Below are 21,657 nucleotides of genomic sequence, written 5' to 3' on the forward strand. Positions count from 1 at the left end.
GTTATGCCTAGCATAACTATCCTTTGAGAGGCTCCAGCTAGCAACTGACTGAGACAGATGCAGAGAGACCCACATTAGAAGGAGCTCAGGAAGTCTTGTGGGAGAGTTGGGGAAAGGAGTGTGTAGCCCGGAGGGGACAGGGACTCCAAAAGAAGACCAACAGAGTTTACTAACCTGGACTCTTGGGGACTCCCAGATACTGAACCACCAACCAAAGAACATACAAGGGTGAGACCCAGCCCCCTGCACATTTCTAGCAGATGTGCAGCATGGTCTTTATAGGGGACCCTCCCCTCATCAACTAGAGTAGGGCTTATCCTTACTCTGTTGCCTGTTTATGGATCCCACTCCTGTAACTGGGCTATCTTGTCTGGCCTCAGTGGGAGAGGATAAGCTTAATCCTGTAGTGATTTTGGGTGCCAGCGTGGGTTGGTATCCAGGAGGGACCTCTTCCTTCTAGGAGGTGATGGGGAGGTGGGGTAGGAGGAGAGGGGAGACTGGGAGGAGGGGGCAGGGCTGCAATTGGGATGTAAAGTTAATAAATGGGAATGTAAAGTGGAAAAAATAAACAATTCTATGTAATAAAATTATATATTGCCTCTCATCCTTTGTTTATGAAGCAAATATTCCATAACCATTTGCTTCTGGCTTACTGTCACTGGGCCTGAACGTCTTGGGGATGAAGACAGGCCCTGTTCTGGGGGTGCTTCCTGTCTCAGGAGAGACACATTGGGTAGATAGTGAAAGAGTAAGGAGCCAAGTCCATGGAAGACCATGGGTGGTACATTTGTGTGTCACTGTGAGCACCAGGCACTCAAGTGGGTGCCAAGCACACCAGAAACTCAAGAGGTGATAGTGTGCTCAAGTCCTGACTGGATCCTGTTTGGAAAATGCCATTGGTAAGATTCTTGAGGTGAGTGGAGAGCTTTGAGTGTGGACTAGATATTGGATAGTATAAAATCATCAGATGAAGTGTTAGCTCCCGAAGTTTGAGGGCCAGAGTTTAGATCCCCAGGACCCATGTTAAAACCAGGCACGACAGCTCGCTTGTAATCCCAATAGAGGCTAGACCAGGACAGGAAGTCCTTAGAGCAAACTGGCAGTCGGATGGACTGGCCAAGTGAGCTCTGGATTCAGTGAGAAGAATCGAACTCAATAAGGTGGAGAATAATCTAGATAACACTTAATGTCAATCTTGAGCCTTGACTTGCATTCACACACATGTGCACAGTGTATCCACACACATGCAAACACATGTACACATGTGCATACTACACAAGCATATACACTTAAAAAAATCAAATATTGTTATATCCACAACTTCAAGGAGGGCATGTGTGTGCGCTGGCGTGTGTGTGTGTGTGTGTGTGTGTGTGTGTGTGTGTGTGAGAGAGAGAGAGAGAGAGAGAGAGAGAGAGAGAGAGTCCTTGTGTTCAGTTTACTGCTCCTCTCATTCTCCTGTTCCTCTCAGTCAGTTTTATAAGGGACACACACACACACACACACACACACACACACACACACACACACAGGAATATATCAATAGAGAGAAAAAACAAATACAAGGAAATGTTAACAATTACTGGCTGTCTGGAGGGAATATGCTAATTCAACGTCCTTTAAACTTCCTTATCTATTTCAACACTTTTGCAATAAAAGGAGGGAAGCACCTTGGGGGCGGCACATGAATCAGGCCAGTTCTACGGTGCAGACTGCTTGGTAAACACATTGCAAATATTTGTTTCACAACCATCAAGGAATAACTGAAAAATGTTTCTTTTTATTTCATCCTCAGAAATGCCTGGGGCTGGGTCTCACTGGTCACCTCACCATGAATAAACATGAGGTCCAGGGACCTAGAAGGGATGAGTTCATAGTCACCTGGACCAGATGACACAGCTGGGACTCAGACCCAGGTGTGAAGATCCCACACCTTGCTCTCTTGGGCTTTCCGAGATCTTCCTCAGGGGGGTCTACATTTTATTTCTTTTTATTATGCCTCTCTTTCTCTTTGTATGTGTGCTCAAGTGTATGCATGTGAGCACATGTATGTATTTGAGCATGTGTATGTGTGTGACCATGTATAGGTGAACACATGTGGAGGCAGAATGACAACCTTGGTTGTCATCCTCAGAAACACTGTCGGACAGGTTCATTCATGAGCCTGGAGCTCAGTAACTAGGCTAGGCCTGCTGGCCATTGAATCTCCCAGATGTGCTGGGTCTTCCTCTCCAGCTCTAAGATTAAAGTGCACACACACACACACACACACACACACACACACACACACACACACACGTGCGCATGCGCGCCTTTGTCTACATGTTATGTGGGTAAAACCCATATCCTGAGGCTCGTGAGGCAAGCACTTTACTGACAGAGCTATCTCCCTAGACTCTCTGATTTATTTCTGTTGAGTTGGTTACCCCTTGCAGAGTAGGAACTCACTGCCTACGCAAAGGTTTCTAGGGTGTGGGAGAGAGCCCTTGCAACCTCTGCTCTGTTCTTAGGCACTGCCTATCACTGTACTCCTTCTGAGCTTGCCAGGAGAGCGTGGCAACTGGCCTTGGAAATTTCTCCTTGGCTGAGGCCAGGCTGGGTGAACCTAGGCAACAGCCTGTTTGCAGACAGGCTATGTGGGAAGAACACCTCTCAAGGCAGAGAGAGTACATTTTTGGGTTCATGCCATGCACATCCTCGATGATAGTTCTATTCTGTGCCAGAGGGTGAGTTTTGTCATTACTCTCAATATGAGTCAGATAAGCACTTCTTCCTGGCTTCTTGCCAGTTCCTGCTGGAGCTGCCAGAGAGTCAGAAAGTCTTAATCACTTTGCTGAAAGGGGCTGCTGCCCCCCACCACCTCGATCCCCCAACTAGCTGCCAGCTGGCTCCTGTGTGCCTTAGCTGGGTTATTGCTTCCCACACTGCCAGGAAAGGACCCTGTTTTCTCTTCTTTTCTTTTTTAAAGATTTATTTATTATTTAAATATGAGTATACTGTAGCTGTCTTCAGACACACCAGAAGAGGGCATCAGATCCCATTACAGTTGATTGTGAGCCACCATGTGGTTGCTGGGAATTGAACTCAGGACCTCTGGAAGAGCAGTCTTAACCGCCGAGCCATCTCTCCAGCCCTACTGTTTTCTTTTCAATATCATGTATACATCTAAGCCTCTTTTCTCCCCAGGGGCTCTTATAGCTCCAAGAAAATTAAGACATATTTATGATATCCATAATATCCCCACTTTGCAGCTCAGAACCCAGGTCGGAAGGCCTGTGTTGCCTCAAATGACTCAAAGAACCACAGATCTTGAAAACTATAGATAAGTAGATAGGGCTTTTACAGTCCTACTTCAGGTTAAATGAGGTCATTTGGACCTCATTTAGGTGTAGACCCTAAAACAATGTGACCCATGCCCTTAGAAGAAGATTCTAGGGTTTGGAGAGATGGCTCAGTTAGTAAAGGGTTTGATCCCCAGGACTTAGATTAAAAAATGAAATCAGGCCTGAGATACAATTGGAAATGGTAAAAATCATTGGGAGTCTCTGATCAGTCAGCCTAGCTTACTTGGTGGGTTCTAGGCCAGTAAGAGATCTTTGCTCAATGACAACAAAAGAGGTGGATGGCATCTGTGGAATGACACCTGAGGCTATCCTTTGGCCTCTTGTGTCCACATAGATGTACATCCATACCCATGGGATGTAGGGGAGGAGATGGGATAAGAACTACAGCACAGGGTAGTGGGAACTCATCGGAAAGTGGAGGAGATAATTTTAGAGAAGCTGATCATGAGTATCCATCAAAATCATGAGGCAATCAATTTCTGTGCATAAACCAGCCAGCCTGTGGTTCTTTTGTGGCAGCTCCGGTAGAGTGATACACCGCATGTCCAGTGAACATGCTGGAGTCTAGCATGAGAGCTAACATACACATTGTGGGTGGCTACGTCTCTGGGTAAGTTGATGGCTTACAGTCATCCTGAATGTGGACTTTCACAGTGACCATTGGTTATGCAATTGTGGTAGGTAGGTAGGTCCCTACCTTTCTTTCCTGAGAGGGTTCTTGGATTATTTTCCTGGTTGGGCAACTCTCTTCTTGATTATGATGGTTAATATCAATGATCAACCCTGGGCATGTCTGTGATGAGGGATATTATGACAAGGTTATTTGAGATGTGAAGACATACCTCTGTATTGTTCCTTGGGCTTGGATTGTGGGTTGTATAAAAAGGAAATTGTGAGCTGAGTTCAAACATTCACGGCTCTCTACTTCTTGACTGGAGATGCGATGTGACCAGCTACCTCCTCAAGCTCCAGCCACCATGACTCCCTCATCAAAAGGGCTGTAACCTCAAACTGTGATCCCAAATAAACCCTTTCTCCTTTAAGGTGCATTTGTCAGGTATTTGATGACATATCACCTAAAGCAACTAAGACTGATGATTGGTTGGCGCCCTTGTGCGGCATGATGGTGGACAATTTCGAGAGTCGTTGCACTGGCAAGAAAGATACACTCAAAGGAGATGTCTCCATCTTGTATGGATAGTACTAAGCCACAGAAGGACCCAGATCAGTTCCTAAAATTAAACCTAGAGGATTCTTGTGTGACGCCTTCTGGAGAGATCTTCGCTCACCTTAACAGCAGCCTACAATGTCCAGCTTTGATCCAGGGTTGCACCTTCCTCTGAGATTAGTAGATTAGTGCTCACTCCTTGTTCTGACTTGACTCTGGGGAGCTATGGGCTGGGATGGAGTTTTACAGGGGAAGGTGGGGAGGACTGGGACCTTGTGTATGGATGGCTATGCTCCTGGGCCATTGCTTCTATTTGTCACCCCTAAGTGGCTATGCTGTACATCAGAGGGTCAGAATATGTCCCAGGCTCCTAGGCACTGACATACTTGGTAAGATGAGCTAAAGGCTAAGGTGCTTTCACAGGGACCCCAGGAGACACTTCAGGAAAGTTCACATTGGCGAGGAATGGGGAGACAATTGCTGGACTTGCTGGAAGTCTGGGAGGTTGAGTCAGATGGCTCTGGCTGTGACTTGGCTATTCATTAACTGAGTTATTCATAAAGGATGACTTCACGTCTTTGAGCTACCTTGTCTCTGTTTGTAAAACAGGGTCAATAAATACCTACTTCCCAACACTGCTCCATCAATTAGGTGAAATGAATAGGCACAGCCTTTGGGTTCCTTAAAAAAATAGTAGCTGCCAGGGCTGGAGAGATGTCTCAACAGCAAAGAGCACTGGCTACCCTTCCAGAGGCCCTGAGATCAATTCCTAGTGTCCACATGGCAGCTAACAACCATCTCTAACTCCAGCTCCTGGGTTTCAGACACCCTCTTCTGACTTCTGTGGGCACTGCACACATGTGGGTCCCAAATAGACAAAGCACCCATGCACATAAAATAAAAATATTTAAAAAGCTCAATACTATGATTTTACACATCTTGGATCTGCTTCATTACTGACAGCCTCCTCCCCCAAAGCATCATCTCTGACTTTTCCTCATCTGCACTTGATCCAAAACTGATGCGTGTCTAGTCCACATAGTATTGAAAAAGAAGTAGTGTAAAGGTCATTGAATGCTTGCACAGTTCCTACAGAATCATGCCTTTGTCCTCTGAGTGTGGGAATCTAGAGCCACAGGCAGTTGAGTCATGTAGGGTTAAGTCAGGGCACAAGGTCTCATGTTAGGCACAGAGACCTGCTTCCATGTTCCCCTTTCCCAGTCATTACAAGTACTGAGTGAGGGAGGTGAGCACTGTGGGTCTCCTGGCACCGTGACAACCACACAACGACCTGGAGGACGCCTGGGAGGTCAGTGCAGAAGAGCCTGCTTGTTTCTCATGGGACATTAGAGTAAAGGGGGTCCCACAGGCTGTGCAGTGACTGTGAAGAGCTGTTAAAAGGGTTCAGAGACACCTGCAGGAGTCCTTTATGTGAGGAGAGAACTAGAACAAAACAAGGGTTGCCTTACCTGCAGCCAGACCCCAAGACTCCAGCTGAGCATGGACAGCACCCACAGAGTGTAACCGGGTATGCAAGGGTCCTCCATCTCTGTGTCAGGACAGAGAGAGGGCTATGGAGTCCACAGATGTCATAAAATCATCCTCTTTCCTGACTGTCAGAATCTGTCATGGGTGCTCCTATATTGACCTCAGCTCAAGACCTGCAGGTATAGCTCAGTGGTAGAGGGCTGACCAGCAAGCCTAATGCCCTGGCTTCTCTCCTTTCAACTGCGAACCTCGCCTCAATCTCCAAACATCAACTCAACCTCTGTTTCATCTTCCCTCACCCCACCTAGTAGATCATGCTTGACTTAGTGTAGCAATTAGTCAATAATGATTGCCTGGCTGTAGATTTGCCTTCTCTTTTGATGAAGTCCAGTCCAGAATTCCCAGTTTCCAGGCCTTCCTTAGACTCATCCACACAGGCCCAGTTTTCATAAGCAGCCTCAATTCAATCCATGAGGCAGTCCTAGGGCTCCCCTTTTCTTGCTGAAGTCTGCCAAAGAAACCCCCTTATGCTTGATGCCGGTGTCATCCCTAGAGGCCTTAGCTAGTGTGATGGTTAAGATTGCCAATTTGACAGGATCTAGATGAAACTCTGGGCGTGAGTGTAAGGGAGTTTTAGAGTAGGTTAATTGAGGTGGGAATACCTACCCTAAATATGTGTAGTGCCATCCCATAACCTTGGGTTCCAGACTGACTATAAAACGAGGAACTGAGCTGAGCACCAGCAATCTTCTCTCTCTCCTGCCTGACTAGTCCAATGTCACAAGCTGCTGTGTGCTCCCGCTACCACCCTGGCCCTGTCACGTGGGCAACTTTGAGCCAAAATAATCTCTCCCTTAAGTTCATTTTGTCAGTTTTTTTCCCCTACAGTAATGAGAGCAGTAACTAATACAGTTGGTAAGCCCATCATCTTCAAAATGGGATGTTTGCACCAGTCTAATATTTACAGGTTTACAGTAAAAACTCAGTGAATTAACGCAGATGGGAGTGAACGTTTCAATGTCAAGTTGATACCGATCAGTAAGTATGGTGTGAAATTTGCACATAGTTCTCTTTTCCCAGTAAGGGATTTTCATGATGGACGATTCCTAATATGTTACTGGTTAAGTTTCATGGGAATGTCATAGTGGTTAAGCTGCATGGGAATCTCATGACTTAGGGCTCAGAATAACAATGAACAAGAATACTTCAGAGATCTGCTCAAAGTTGGACTTGCTTTGAAGGAAGAGCCAAATATTTGTGTGAGGGCCCAGGGAGACTGCAAGACTGCCGAGTACAAGACTCCACCCGTGCCCTTTCCTGCTGGTGTAGTTTCTTCCCAGAAGGGAGTGACCAGGGTTTCAGCCAGGCTGGGAGATAAGGCTCTCTAGGCAGCAAGGAAGGCACCTAGTAAGCTATACCTCCTCAAATGCCAACCTGCATCTGGGCAGCACAGCCTCCAGGGTCAGGGAAAACTTCTTAAGGGTGGAGCTAGGGGTCCTTGCTTCTGCTCGTCTCACTGCCATAGTGAAGTCTCGTGAATTCTTGAGTTCATTCTCATTCTTTCAGCCCTTCGAGTCAAGACTATTCATACTCTTTTCTTCTTCCTCACAATATTCTCCTACTTCTTTTCCTTTAAGACTTGAACCAGGGGGCTGGAGAGATTACTCGGTGGCTAAGAGCTCTGGCTGCTTTTGCAGAGGACTTAGGCTCAGTTCCCACTACCCACACGTCAACTCACATCTGTCTGCCTCTCCAGTTCCAGGGGATCTGATGCCATCTTCTGGCCTTCTTGGGCACAGTGTGTACATTGTTTGCAGACATACATGCAGGTGAATAGTCAACACACACACATGCACACACACACACATGCACACACACACACACACACACATGCTTGTCTAAACTGCCTTCTTAGCTGACCATTCTTGCCTCAGAACTCTGCACAACATAAATTTGTACACTTATCACATTGAATCAAAATTGTCTCACATACTCTAAGGTCCTGGACTCTTAGATTGAAGCTTTTGGGTAAATGAAATGGTGATTTTTGTACTGTCCTTGGGGCTTAGAATGCAGCAAGTGGTAAATAACAGCTATAATTTTGTTTTATGATTTAATATAAATTAGTATTTTTCCCTTCACTATGTTGGTTCCTCTTAGTACCAGGGAGTTGGAGTGTCTGACATCAGAGTCTTACACAGCTATGTGTAGGCCAGTCCTTCTCAGGCCCTGCCCAACCCTGCTAATGTCCAGCTTGTGTGAGAAGAGCGCCCTGGAGCAGATTTCCAGGGTTAGAAAGGAGTGGCTCAGTGCTTTTGTGGCAATTTCTCTACCCATCACCATGGAGTCTCAGCCCGGAAGCTTCTCTTCAAGAAATACTTTCTTTTCAGCTTGCAGATGTTTTAATTTGGAAGAGCACATTTTTGTGACTACCTTGAATTTAATATATATTTGGAAAATTGGGACCATCAACATTCTTTCGTTCCTTTCAAGGGGAGGGCCTCGTAAGACCTAGCATCCTGTGAGGATTGATAGGTAGCTGGTGGCTACTGGCAAGTTGACCGTGATCCTGTAAATAACTTCTCAGCTATGCTGCTTGCTAGAAACCTAGTGAAACTCACTGGAGCATACACACATCTCTCTGTCTCTCTCTGTCTCTCTCTGTCTCTGTCTCTCTGTCTCTCTCTCTCTCTCCTGTGTGTGTGTGTGTGTGTGTTTGCTTGTGTGTACACATGCACACATGAGTTGGGGTGCCTGAGATAGCCAGAAGAGGATGTCAATCTCCTAGAGCTGGAGTTACAGGCACTTGTGAGCTGTATAGTGTGGGTGCTGGGAACTGAACTCAGGTCTTTGAGAGAGCAGCAAACACTCAACCTCTGCATCATCTCTCCAGCCCCCCAGGAATCATATTTTAACAAATCCCCAAGTGTTTCCAGAGTTCCACTGCTCTGGTCAAACTCCTTATTTCATCATAGTGAAGTTGATATACTTTTAAGTCATCCAAATCATTAAAGTAACTGTACTATATACTACATAAAAATTGGAAGAGATAAAAATCCATATATAAACTCAATGGAAGTAGACACATTTCTGTGCATTTTTCCTCCCAATATTTTCTCTTCAACGCTTCAAATAAATATATTTTCACAGAGTTGTAGTGACCGCACACATTCAGTTAAACATACTGCCCATTTCTCACCTAATGTTGGGACATAAGTACGTGTCACTTACATGCTTTCCCAATTCCACACCCTCTACTGGGTAGCAGTGCGCAGACCCCAAATGTGAGCTGGCGTGGGTGGATGTGAAGGCAGGAATGTAGAGAGGAACATGTCTGCAAGGAGACCACCCCTTCGTAGATTTGAGTCTCTTTGTTTCTCCCGCCTTCTGTCCCAGCCCCACTGGGAAAAATAAAAACCGTGAGTGTTTCTGGAAATAGAATTAGAAGCAGAGAATGGTAGATTAAGCTAATAGCTTTGCCTTTTCAGAAGCCGAGGAGACATCACCGCGCTCCCTAGTGGCAGTGACGGAGAACTGCACCTTCTTAGGAGCAGTCCTGCAGGCATCCTGAGATCATTCAGTCGTCAAGGACTAGTTTTGGTTTTGTCCCCCACTCCTGTGCCTGACTGTGAGCCCCGACATTGCCAAAATTACTGCGGCTCCGTTGCCCCTTGCAAGATTAGACCCACTGCAGCTGAAGTTCAGCTATGGTACCTGTCGCCCGTTGGCAGGGGTCTGGATGTCCTGCCCTCGCCTTTTCTTATCCCATTCCCTGGTAGGCTGGACTCCAGTTCACCGGGAAGGCTCCAGTCTAAGGCAGACACCCTTCTTTGGAGCCAGTGGCCAGCCACCTTACTGGTAGTGAGAACTGCTGGCCCCTTTGCCCTGTGTAGACCATCGACATCAGAACTATGATCTTGGAGATGTATTTGGAACTGCTCTGCTCTGTCTGTGGACCAGGACTAAATCAGGGCAGCCTGTCTTCCTGCCGAGTCGTCTGTGAGTACCCAGCATGGCAGCTGGTGTGTTAAATAGGGCAGAGGGAGGGGAAGACCAGAGAGGGAATCTAGATACCCAATTTTGGCTTTTGGCTGGGCGCTCTCTGGGTGATTTGTGTTTTTAGGTCAGTTTGCAGGCACAAGGCCTTCAGTGGCTCTTCAGTTTCTTCCTGTGAAGTGCTAGGTCCCCGAGGAAGGCAGCCAGGGTGAAAGTCGGCTGTCTTTTCTCTGAACCCATTAGGAGGGTTCTGGACTCACTGGGCTACAAGGCCAGGACATTCACCAATGAGCAGGAGAGTCTCGTAAAGAGGAAGGGGGGTTTCTGTACAATGCTGGGAGCTGGTTCGCAGCTGCTGTGGAACTGTAGGAATGCTCGTCCTAGGGGTTCAAGCTGCATTTCTGCCCCCCTCTTCTAATAGTTACAAGCCGGGAATGAGCAAATCTCCTTGGGGCAGTGATCTGAGACTGGCTGGGCCTTCAAGGATGATCAAAAACGACAGGTCTGACTTGTGAGTGCAAGGTCCCTCTATTCTTGTGGCCCTCCTGTCAGGACAAACTCCACACTAACCTGCCTCCTCTCCAGCAGGGGGGCAAAGAAATCATACGCTAGATAACCAGTGCGATACCTCCCAGACTTAGGCCTAAGCTAATAGTAAGTAATCAGCCAGCCTGCCTGCGGCCCGCCCACTTGCGTCCTCCCTCCCTTTCTCTTTCCCTCCCTCCCTCCCGTGCTCCCTCCCTTCCTGCCTTCCCTCTCTCTTCTTCCCTCCCTCTCTCCCTTCCTTTCTTCTTATGCAGTAAAATCCCACTTTTATCCAAAGAGCACACCGTGGCTTTAAAACTCTGTATACGTTTAAACAGACTTCCAACCTCAGGTAGGACACATAGAATGACTCAGTGCGTTCGATATTCCACCCTATTTTCCTGCCCAGCTATTTCATGTCAAATTTCCTTACAGTTATTTTTAAAAGCAGCTAGATAAATTGGTTTTCAACTTTCTTTTCGAGGTCATAGGTCCCTTTCACAATTCACCAAGAGGTAAAGAACCACGTTCTGTCCCTTGCTCAAAACACAACCTACACACAGCCTTGGCAGTGTCTGAGGAGGGGTTGGGACTCTGAAACCCACCACCCGGGCTGAATAAAGACCCCTAGTCTTGAGCTATGAGCATCTCAGGGTCGCTAAGAGGCCATTTATTCCCAAAGCCCATCGTTACCAACTTTCTGAAATTTTTGGTAGTCGGCATTTGAGTTTAAAGAGGGACTTGGCAGTTGCCGGGACCTGCACTGGTGGTTGGCTACGGTCCGCTGCAGTTTAACGAGCCCTGTACGTGTGCAGGCTCCTGGTCGCTCTCTCCTCTGTCCTCCATCTTCTTATTCTCCTCCCCCTCCATTTCCTTTCCTCCTCCTCTTCTTCCTCAACTTCTTATCTCCTCCCCCTCTCCCTCGTCTTTGTCCTCCATCCTTATCTCTGTCTCTCCTTCTTCCTCCCTAGATAATTTACTCTCAGAAGGTATTCGGGCTTGAAAGGCAAGTGCACGTTATCTGCTCCAAAGCCGTGCTTCTGCCCAAGGAAGACCCCGTTTTCTTACTCTCTGATGCCAGCTTGCAAGGCCCCACACAACACCCCCCCCCAGGCGCGGTCTTTGCTCGGGCATTTGGGCATGAGCTCCTCCACGTTTCTCCAGTGGGGCTCGTGGCCTGCCATGCTGTGGTGGAGGAAAATGTACACCCGTGACTGATCACCGTCCTTACACTCAGTGGGCTGCCTCGCGCATCGGATTTGACACATAACGTGGATCATTTTCACTCTCTTCTGTCCATGATATAGAAATATTTTCAGTAATATTTATGCAAAATTAGTAATTATTTTCTCAACTCGTTCGTCAGTTTTAAAGCAATGGACAGGTTTTTTTTTTTAAGACTAAATTCCAACTTTATGATAGTCAAATACAACAAAAATACTCTGGTGTGAACTTAAATTTTTACTTGCCAAGCAAATTCTTAAGCTTTACAGTTCGCAATCTGTTTTATTCATAAGTTTTAGACACAAACAAATAAATCTTAGCCGATAGGTATCACATTAGAAAACAGAATTGAGGTAATGTGAAACCTGTGGTCCCATCTTTATCTTTATAGTCTCTTCCCTGTCACGTTTATTTTTAGCTTCCTGTTTAAATGTGGGAATGGGTATTAAATGCCAGGAGGGTTGGAGACATGAAATGTGTCTGAGAGAGAAAGGATTCTGAGCCACTATACGTTCATTCCCACGAGTCGCACACGTCAGTTGTTTCTGAGCTCCAGGACTGCGTAAGTAGCATGTGCATGAGTATAGGAACACATGTGCCATAGCACACGTGTGTGGCAGTCAGGGGACGACCTCAGGGGTTGGTCTTTGATTTTTTTTTACACCTCGCTTGGGACAGGATCTCTTTGCTGCTCACCACTGCATATAGCATGCCAGCTGGCCTTTGGACTTTAGAGATTCCTGACTCTACCTCCCACCTCAGTGAAGGCGAGAGGAGATTACAGATGCGAGCTACCATGCCTGGCTTTTTACAGGTTCTGGAGATTTGAACTTAGTCATTATGGCTTGCATGACCAATGTTTTATGCACTGAACCTGAAGTTGATGTTGATGGCAGTTTCTTGTCCTCAGCGTTGTGGGTCCTGTGGTACATTGTTGTGGGACCCTTCTGCCAACAATAGGATGAATGTAACAGTGCTGACCTCTGCCTGCTAGATGATGCTGGAGAAGTGTTCTCTCTATGATGTGCAATGGAGAATGCTCGCCCGCTAGATGATGGAGAAGTGTTCTCTCTATGATGTGCAATGGAGAATGCTCGCCTGCTAGATGATGCTGGAGAAGTGTTCTCTCTATGATGTGCAATGGAGAATGCTCGCGTGCTAGATGATGCTGGAGAAGTGTTCTCTCTATGATGTGCAATGGAGAATGCTTGCCCGCTAGATGCTGGAGAAGTGTTCTCTCTATGATGTGCAATGGAGAATGCTTGCCCGCTAGATGCTGGAGAAGTGTTCTCTCTATGATGTGCAATGGAGAATGCTCGCCTGCTAGATGATGCTGGAGAAGTGTTCTCTCTATGATGTGCAATGGAGAATGCTTGCCCGCTAGATGCTGGAGAAGTGTTCTCTCTATGATGTGCAATGGAGAATGCTCGCCTGCTAGATGATGCTGGAGAAGTGTTCTCTCTATGATGTGCAATGGAGAATGCTTGCCTGCTAGATGCTGGAGAAGTGTTCTCTCTATGATGTGCAATGGAGAATGCTTGCCCGCTAGATGCTGGAGAAGTGTTCTCTCTATGATGTGCAATGGAGAATGCTCGCCTGCTAGATGATGCTGGAGAAGTGTTCCCTCTATGATGTGCAATGGAGAATGCTCGCCTGCTAGATGATGCTGGAGAAGTGTTCTCTCTATGATGTGCAATGGAGAATGCTCGCCCACTAGATGATGCTGGAGAAGTGTTCTCTCTATTATGTGCAATGGAGAATGCTTGCCCGCTAGATGCTGGAGAAGTGTTCTCTCTATGATGTGCAATGGAGAATGCTTGCCTGCTAGATGATGCTGGAGAAGTGTTCTCTCTATGATGTGCAATGGAGAATGCTTGCCTGCTAGATGATGCTGGAGAAGTGTTCTCTCTATGATGTGCAATGGAGAATGCTTGCCTGCTAGATGCTGGAGAAGTGTTTTCTCTATGATGTGCAATGGAGAATGCTCGCCTGCTAGATGCTGGAGAAGTGTTTTCTCTATGATGTGCAATGGAGAATGCTCGCCTGCTAGATGCTGGAGAAGTGTTCTCTCTATGATGTGCAATGGAGAATGCTCGCCTGCTAGATGATGCTGGAGAAGTGTTCTCTATGATGTGCAATGGAGAATGCTCGCCTGCTAGATGATGCTGGAGAAGTGTTCTCTCTATGATGTGCAATGGAGAATGCTTGCCCGCTAGATGCTGGAGAAGTGTTCTCTCTATGATGTGCAATGGAGAATGCTTGCCTGCTAGATGATGCTGGAGAAGTGTTTTCTCTGTGATGTGCAATGGAGAATGCTCGCCTGCTAGATGCTGGAGAAGTGTTTTCTCTATGATGTGCAATGGAGAATGCTCGCCTGCTAGATGCTGGAGAAGTGTTTTCTCTATGATGTGCAATGGAGAATGCTTGCCTGCTAGATGCTGGAGAAGTGTTTTCTCTATGATGTGCAATGGAGAATGCTCGCCCACTAGATGATGCTGGAGAAGTGTTCTCTCTATGATGTGCAATGGAGAATGCTTGCCCGCTAGATGCTGGAGAAGTGTTCTCTCTATGATGTGCAATGGAGAATGCTTGCCCGCTAGATGCTGGAGAAGTGTTCTCTCTATGATGTGCAATGGAGAATGCTTGCCTGCTAGATGCCGGAGAAGTGTTCTCTCTATGATGTGCAATGGAGAATGCTCGCCTGCTAGATGATGCTGGAGAAGTGTTTTCTCTATGATGTGCAATGGAGAATGCTTGCCTGCTAGATGCTGGAGAAGTGTTCTCTCTATGATGTGCAATGGAGAATGCTTGCCTGCTAGATGCTGGAGAAGAGTTCTCTCTATGATGTGCAATGGAGAATGCTTCCAGACTCTGCTGGGTGTTCCCAGGAGGGCAAAGTCACCCCAATGAGAGACACTGGTAAAAGATGCTCCATGCGGAAAGGATCCTGGTGACCCTGCAGCTTCCCCAGAAGGTCATTGCACCAGCCACACACTGACAAATGGGTTTACATATGACTAAGAGAATTCTGCTTTCCTGGGACCAGAAGCCCCCGACTCTCACCCTGTTTCCTGAGGTGACCCAGCGCTAATCAGCACTCGTGCCTTCAGCTTTTGGATAAACCAGGATTTGAAAAAAACAGCAGGTTGAGGAGATTGTCAAGAAAAATCCAGATAGTGCCAAGACATGTGGGAGGGGATAAGGTAGAGTGGAGGAGGCCAAATCTCCTGGGCATGGATTATTTCCAAATCCCAAGTCTCAGTGGCAATAGAGGCTGATGATAGAAAGGGTGAATGCAGTCTGGTGTAGTTACACAAGGACATCAGCAAAGAGAATGGATGAACTGCAGCCACATACAAATGCGTGGATGGCCTTCAACTCCAAGTGACAGAGGCTGGCACGAGAGCACTCGAGAGATTTCTCATGAAGGAAAAGTCCCCAACAGGCAAAGTGACACATTAAAGCTTAAGTTTGTAAAAATTCTTTGAGGACTTATGCTCTAGACTTTTTCTTCCCTCTCTCCCTTTTCCTTCTCTCTACCTCACACCCTCCTTTTGTGAGACAAAGTTTCACTCTATTGATTAATAGTTGGTCTCAAACTCAGAGCAATCCTCCTGCCTCAGTTTCTCTACATCAGCAACTACAGGTGTGATGTCCTAATATATATATATATATAATATAATATAATGTATATTAGAGTAAAAAACAAATATAATATTCAGGGTGCAGAGGTGGGGAAAGCTGATCCACTGTGAACACAGGGAACAAAGGTCAGTATCTTGCTTAGGAGGGGGCTCCTGAGCATGTGTGATTTTGTGCTTCAGACTCTCTTCTCTTCTCAGCCCTTCCTCCCCATATCCAGATTTAGATTCAGGGTTCAGATTAAAAAACACCTCCTCCAGAAAAATCTGTAAGCTTCCATCTACTGTAGATCAAACCTCAGCTCTCTGTTCACTGCTGTCTGACTACCCTGGACTACGTTATGTCTGTGACCACACTGTAATTATATAACAATCCGGGTAATTTTCACTCGTCTTTCTGAGCAGATTATGTTCATCTCTGGTCCTACATCAACTTTCACATTTTCTTTTTCTTTTTTTTTCCTTTCTTTTTTTTTTCCGGAGCTGAGGACCGAACCCAGGGCCTTGCGCTTTCTAGGCAAGCGCTCTACCACTGAGCTAAATCCCCAACCCAACTTTCACATTTTCTAATACCCCCGAACTTTCCAGAAGTGTGGTTAACAGAATAGACGAGTGAACACTTTCTTCCTCTCTCCTTCCTCTCTTTCTGCAAACTCATTTTATGTAGGTTTCCATCTCATATAGAAAATTCTGACCAAAAAGTGGAAACAGCATAGATTCTGTTTTGGACCCCAGTCTTAACCCTTTGTCTCCCCCTCCCCCATTTATACAAAGATGGACCAAGAGATTGATAAAAAAAAAAACTGTCAGTACATTCCAAAATTCCCCCTTTGCTTCTGCAGGAATTAAGCTGGTCTCTCACCTTCAGGCTGGCACTCCGATGTGGGCAATGTCCAGTGCTTTGTGTGCATATTTATTCTCCCTTTTGACAGACACGGTGAACAGCAAGAAAGTGACCATCTGTGCTGTTGCTACAAACTGACCTGCCTAATCCGACTTCACGCCTTCCTTAGTATCTTAATTCAAGTATAGACGTCAATAAAAACACAGTGAGAATAAAGAAGTCAATAAAAACACAGAGCACTAAGAATAAGATGATCTAAGCAGGATACCGGCATTATACATGGCACACAAAATATCAGCAAGCAGAGTAATTAATATGAAATTAATAACTGACTTAGGCTATACAATAATAAAGTCAAAAGAACAGTCATTTTTCCATAAGAGGAAAAACGTTCTGGAATTCTTGGGTAAATATCCATTAGTAAGTTAGTGATTCTCAGTTTTTTTGGTGCTCTCTTCAAATGTAGTTTTTGGGTTTTTTTAAGATTTGTTTTTATTTGTGTGTGTGTGTGTGTGTGTGTGTGTGTGTGTGTGTGTGTGTTCACATTCGCGCTCATGCATGTGTTAGCTAGTTTTGTCAGCATGATACAGGCTAGAGTTGTTTGAGAAGAGTAAAATTCATCTGAGAGAAGGCCACCAGACTGGCCTGCGGGCAAGCCTTGGTTCATTTTCTTGACTGATGGTTGATGTGGGAGAGCCTAGCTTACTGTGGGTGGTGCCACTTCTGGGCTGGTGGTCTCTGATGCTGTAAGGAAGCAGGCTCTGTGAGTCAGGAGGAACAGGCCATTAAGTGCTCTTCTTCCCAAGCCCCTGCTTCATAAGGTACCTGCTCTGGGATCCTGACTCCCCTCATAGGGCCAGAGTAGAGTGTTGTATCCCCTGGAGCTGGAGGTACAGGCACTTGTGAGTGAGCTACCTGTGCATGCTGGGAGCTGACTGTGGATCCTCTGGAAGAGCAGTGATCACACTTAACCACTGTGCCATCTTCCCAGCCACAAGTACATCCTCGAGGAAAGAAAAGTCTAAGTCTCTGGTGGATAGAAGCTCAAGTCTGTGACCTCAGTGCTCAGGAGGATCTCAAGGTTGAGCCTCACTTGGGCTACACAGACTGTCTCCAAATCCATCCATCCATCCATCCATCCATCCATCCATCCATCCATCCATCCATCCATCTATCCATCCATCATCCACCCATGCATTCATCAATCCACCAATAAAAATTTTAAACACTCTGGGCCACCAGATCTTCATGACCAAGAGCACAGAAACAAGGTTCCAAGCCCCTGTGTAATTTGGTCAAGTTGTCCAGTTACTTCAGTCCTACCATTTACTGATCTAACACACCATTCAGCCAGGAACTTGGACCCATCTGCCTGACAGACATGTAAGTCTGTCCTTGGCCGTCAGTGTAATTTATGAAGCTGTAGACAAAACAGTCTTCTGGTGGCCCCTTCAGCTCAGGAGAAAGCTTTGTCAGAGAACTTAAAGACCAGGATACATCTCTGCTTTAGACAGGACTAGAAATAGAACTCAGATTCCCTTTTCTCGGGAGAGAGAAAGGTGATTTCACATACACACCCCCCAAAAAAGACAGAGTATTTGATTGCACATCACGCTCCCAGATGATAAATTAGAATTCAAATGAACCATAGGGAAGATTCCCAAGACTTTCAGATCATTGTGTGCTGACAAACATCTCCCAGGGTCTACATGACACCTGCAGGAGACTGCACTGCCTGTTACAAGGGCTTTATTTACGTCATCTACTCTCAGAGCAGCTTTTTGAAAATGCGGTCCCTTTTACAAAGTGCTACACAGCTCTGGGTGCCTTGGGAGCTACTTGCAGAGCCACTTTGCGAGCTCTGAAGCAGATTCCATCCCACATCGCCAATCTCTGCAACACAGTCAAGAAGAGAAATCCACGGCCATTTCTGGAGAAAAGGCAAACACGTACCTGTTCCCACGCCTTGTCCACAGGCACTTGACTGGATAAAGATGCACAGCACCAGGGAAACGGAGATTTGGAGGTGATTTCCCATGTCTCTCGTCTTACCCGGGGCCTGAGGTCTTCTTGTTAATGTCTAGAACTAAAGAGACCAGAATGCTTCTTGGTATTTAGTTGTGGAAGGCCCCCATTAATTATTAACCCTAAAACATGTTACCCAGTATTTGAACACTTTCTTTGCCTCCTCCAATCCAAATCTAGCAATATCTAGATTGACCCACAGAAGCACTTTTTAATCTTGATAAATTTGGGAAATAAAACACCTCATCAGGCCTTCTTTCCTTTTGAGCCAAGCTCATAGTTCAGAATCAATCAGTTGAAAGTTAGTGCGGTGTGTTTTGACATTTGATCAAAGGTCAGCTAGGTGACCTCTGTATTGTTGCCTGTGTTATCCTATAAAGCACTCAGAGGGGAGGTGGCGTCATGGTCCTGGTCTTTCTAGTGGCATGTTGGCCCCAAAGAGAGGTAAAAGCCCCCACCCCCAGGGACTCTGCTTCCTGTTGAGGTCAGCCATGTTTTGGGCATCTGCAGTATAATCGTGGTGGGGTAGCATCTCTATAGCTGAAAGAGGAGCTGGAACCTGGTGAGCTCAGGTTAAGAAGGAACTGGGTGAGAAGCAACGACCAGAGTCTTGCTGAGGGCCCTGTTGAGAGATACCCCAGGATAAACTCACTGACTGGGTTAATTAATGTCCAGTCGAGAGTAGAGGGCTAGGAAGCAAGGTCATTCAGCAAAAGCATACAGGGAAGAGGCTGTGATGTGCAGGGCTTGCAAGAGTTCTTGGCTCTCTAGTGTCATTTAAATTTTATTTATTTATTTAGTATGGACGCCCTGGACAAATAAATGTTATGTGTTGAACACCACTGTGTACCAGGCGCTGTTGTTGGCTCTTGAGATAGTTAGGTGAATAAAGCGGACAAGTACTCCAGTCCTTGTGGAGTTTACGTACCACGGGGGATGTGTGCATGAAAAGGATTATATGGTAGAAAGCAGAGATACAGCATGAGAACAGTTTGGCTGGGAATGTAGCTCAGTTGGTAGAGTGCTTTCCTAGCAGGCCTGAAGCCCTGAGCAAGATCCCTAATAACGTGGCTTTGGTGGCACACACCTATAGCCCCAGCACTCAGGAGGAGGCAAGAGTGTCAGGAGTTCAAAGTCAGCCTGAGCTACATGATGCCTGGTATCAAAAAATAAAGTAAAAATAAAGAAATAGCAGGGATAACGGAGAAGGCGGTGGTTTTGAATGGAATGGTCAGAACGAACAGTTAGGGCAAAGGTCCTGAGGTTGGAACACGTTTGGTGTGTTCTAAGGACAGGGAGAGGGCTACTGAGCAGGGAGACCCATCCGAGGCTTTTACATAAAAGACTTGGACATGCAGAACAGAAGAGCAAATAACTGGGTCTGTGAGCAAGGCTGAAGAGGAGAGCTGACTGAAGAGTGACTGAGCCAGGAGGCTTTGATGGTGGCTGGTGTGATGGAATCATGGATGGGGGCTGGGCTGGGTTTTTGGGAGTGAACCTACTAGACTCCTTGGATTGACGGGAGGGAGGAGGCGAGAAGAGAGTGGAGAATGACTCCGAGGGTTTTGTTTTCAGCCAATAGATGAATAGGGTTACCATCAACCGAGACAGAGAAGCTATGGGTGCAACTAGCTATGCTAGTTGGTGGGGATGAGGAGCAACTCAGATTTTGCTCTGTGGCGTCTGAGTTGGCACTTATACACTCCAGTAGATGGTAGAAGTGGTTAGTAGACAGTTAGGTAAAGTGCCAATCGCTGTCTGCTAATGACTGACTTAAAAGCTCTCTGAAAGATCTGGGGAGACAGCTCAGGGAGGAAAGCGCTTGGAATGCAAGCACAAGGACTTGAATTTGATCCCCTAAAGCCACATTTGAAAAGAGCCAGCCATGTTCTTGCAATCCCAGTGCCTGGGAGGCAGGACCAGGCTGATCACCGAGCCTTGCTGGGAAGCCAGCCTTGCATAATTAGAAAGCTGTGGGTCCCAGGGAGAGACTCAAGATGGAGGGTGATTGAGAAAGACAATGGATGCCAGCGTTTGCCTCCCATGAGCATATGTGCACGCAGCTGTGAATGGTCTCGAACCCATCACCGAACCTGTGTGCTCTGTGGCTGAGCTTCCTTCCACAGCTGTGGGGGCTATCCCGATTCCTGAAGAAGGACTGCGTTTATGGATTCGGGGTATCTCCTTCCTGTTTTGCATGGTTAAGCAGGATCTGAAACTTCTACTTTTTTCACACTAAGCATTCAAATCTTCAAACCCCTAAGACCATTTGGCCGTGGGTCCCTCTTCTATCACCCTGCTCTCCTCTCTTCTTCTCTGATTGCTGTAGCAATCACCCCCAACCCCTACCTCACTCTGCAGGTAAACTTAACCAAATGCAGTGAGCCCACCTGCCTCCTGGCTCTGCTGTCACTGAAGAATGTTCCATAATAGCAGCGGCATCTATCATCTTATCTCTAAGGTGGGGAGAGCGTGACCTGAGATAATATTTTAAGATGCTCCCTTACTTTTCCCTAACGTGCCCTTTCTCCCACATAAGAGAGATAAAGTAAAACAAATCTATCTAGTGTTTGTCTTCCTAAACCATGAGATCCCAGGGCCAGGAACTGCTAACTGACCAGCAAAGGACTAAATTTCTCTTTTAATCATTTGAATTTTATAATAAAATGATATACATATAATACACATATATGTATATATTACATGTAATGCCTTTAACCAGTTCCCTCTCCCTTGCCCTCTCCTCCCACATCCCCTCAACCACCATTACTTCCTAAGTGCATGTGTTCTTTCTTAAAAACTCACTAGGTCTATTTAGTGTTGTCTATATATGCACAAATGTTGGACTTCTACTGGAGCAAGGGGATGCTTTGAGGGCTACATCCCCAAAGAGAAAGCTCATTCTCTCTCCTTCTGCAGCCAGCAGCTGCCAGTAGCTCCACAGGCATCCCTGGCTGCTGCTGCTGCTCTTGGTTATCCTCCAGAACCTGATGGTAAGATTCTGTCACTGATGGTACTTCATGCTTGAGTCCTAGGGCATGGAGCAACCAAACTGGGCTAAAATGTTTTAAAGGGGGCTGGAGAGATGACTCAGTGGTTAAGAGCACTGACTGCTCTTCCAGAGGTCCTGAGTTCAAATCTCAGCCACCACATGGTGGCTCACAACCATCTGTAATGAGATCTGATGCCCTCTTCTCTGGTGTGTCTGAAGACAGCTACAGAGTACTTATATATAATAAAGAAATAAATCTTTAAAATGTCTTAATGGGATACGAAGGAATCTTCCACCTTTTCATCACTGGAAAGACAGCATTCAAAACTGCTCCTGGAGTTGAGAGCAGAGGGGATGGTCCCTTGTTTTGTAGAAATCCTGGGAGGGGGTAAGACCCTACACAGAAAATG

General features: G+C 46.3%; 1 protein-coding gene across 3 annotated transcripts in view; it reads right to left on the bottom strand.

Moving 5' to 3' along the window:
• Lipc (lipase C, hepatic type) overlaps window positions 1–18,539 on the bottom strand; it is a 125,994-nt gene extending 107,455 nt beyond the window's left edge. The window contains exons 1-2 of one of the 3 annotated variants that reach the window (XM_006243359.5): window positions 18,498–18,539; window positions 18,184–18,316 (exon numbers count right to left, since the gene is read on the bottom strand). In XM_006243359.5, coding sequence (XP_006243421.1) covers window positions 18,184–18,268 — 85 coding nt within the window. In that variant the 5' untranslated portion in view covers window positions 18,269–18,316; window positions 18,498–18,539. Of the gene's footprint in view, window positions 1–18,183; window positions 18,362–18,497 lie in introns of those variants that run through there. The other 2 variants (XM_006243360.4, NM_012597.2) reach the window with 2 other exon arrangements.
• Window positions 18,540–21,657: the final 3,118 nt, after the last annotated feature.

The sequence above is a fragment of the Rattus norvegicus genome, chromosome 8 (genome assembly GCF_036323735.1).
Source record: "Rattus norvegicus strain BN/NHsdMcwi chromosome 8, GRCr8, whole genome shotgun sequence".
Lineage (NCBI taxonomy): Eukaryota > Metazoa > Chordata > Mammalia > Rodentia > Muridae > Rattus > Rattus norvegicus.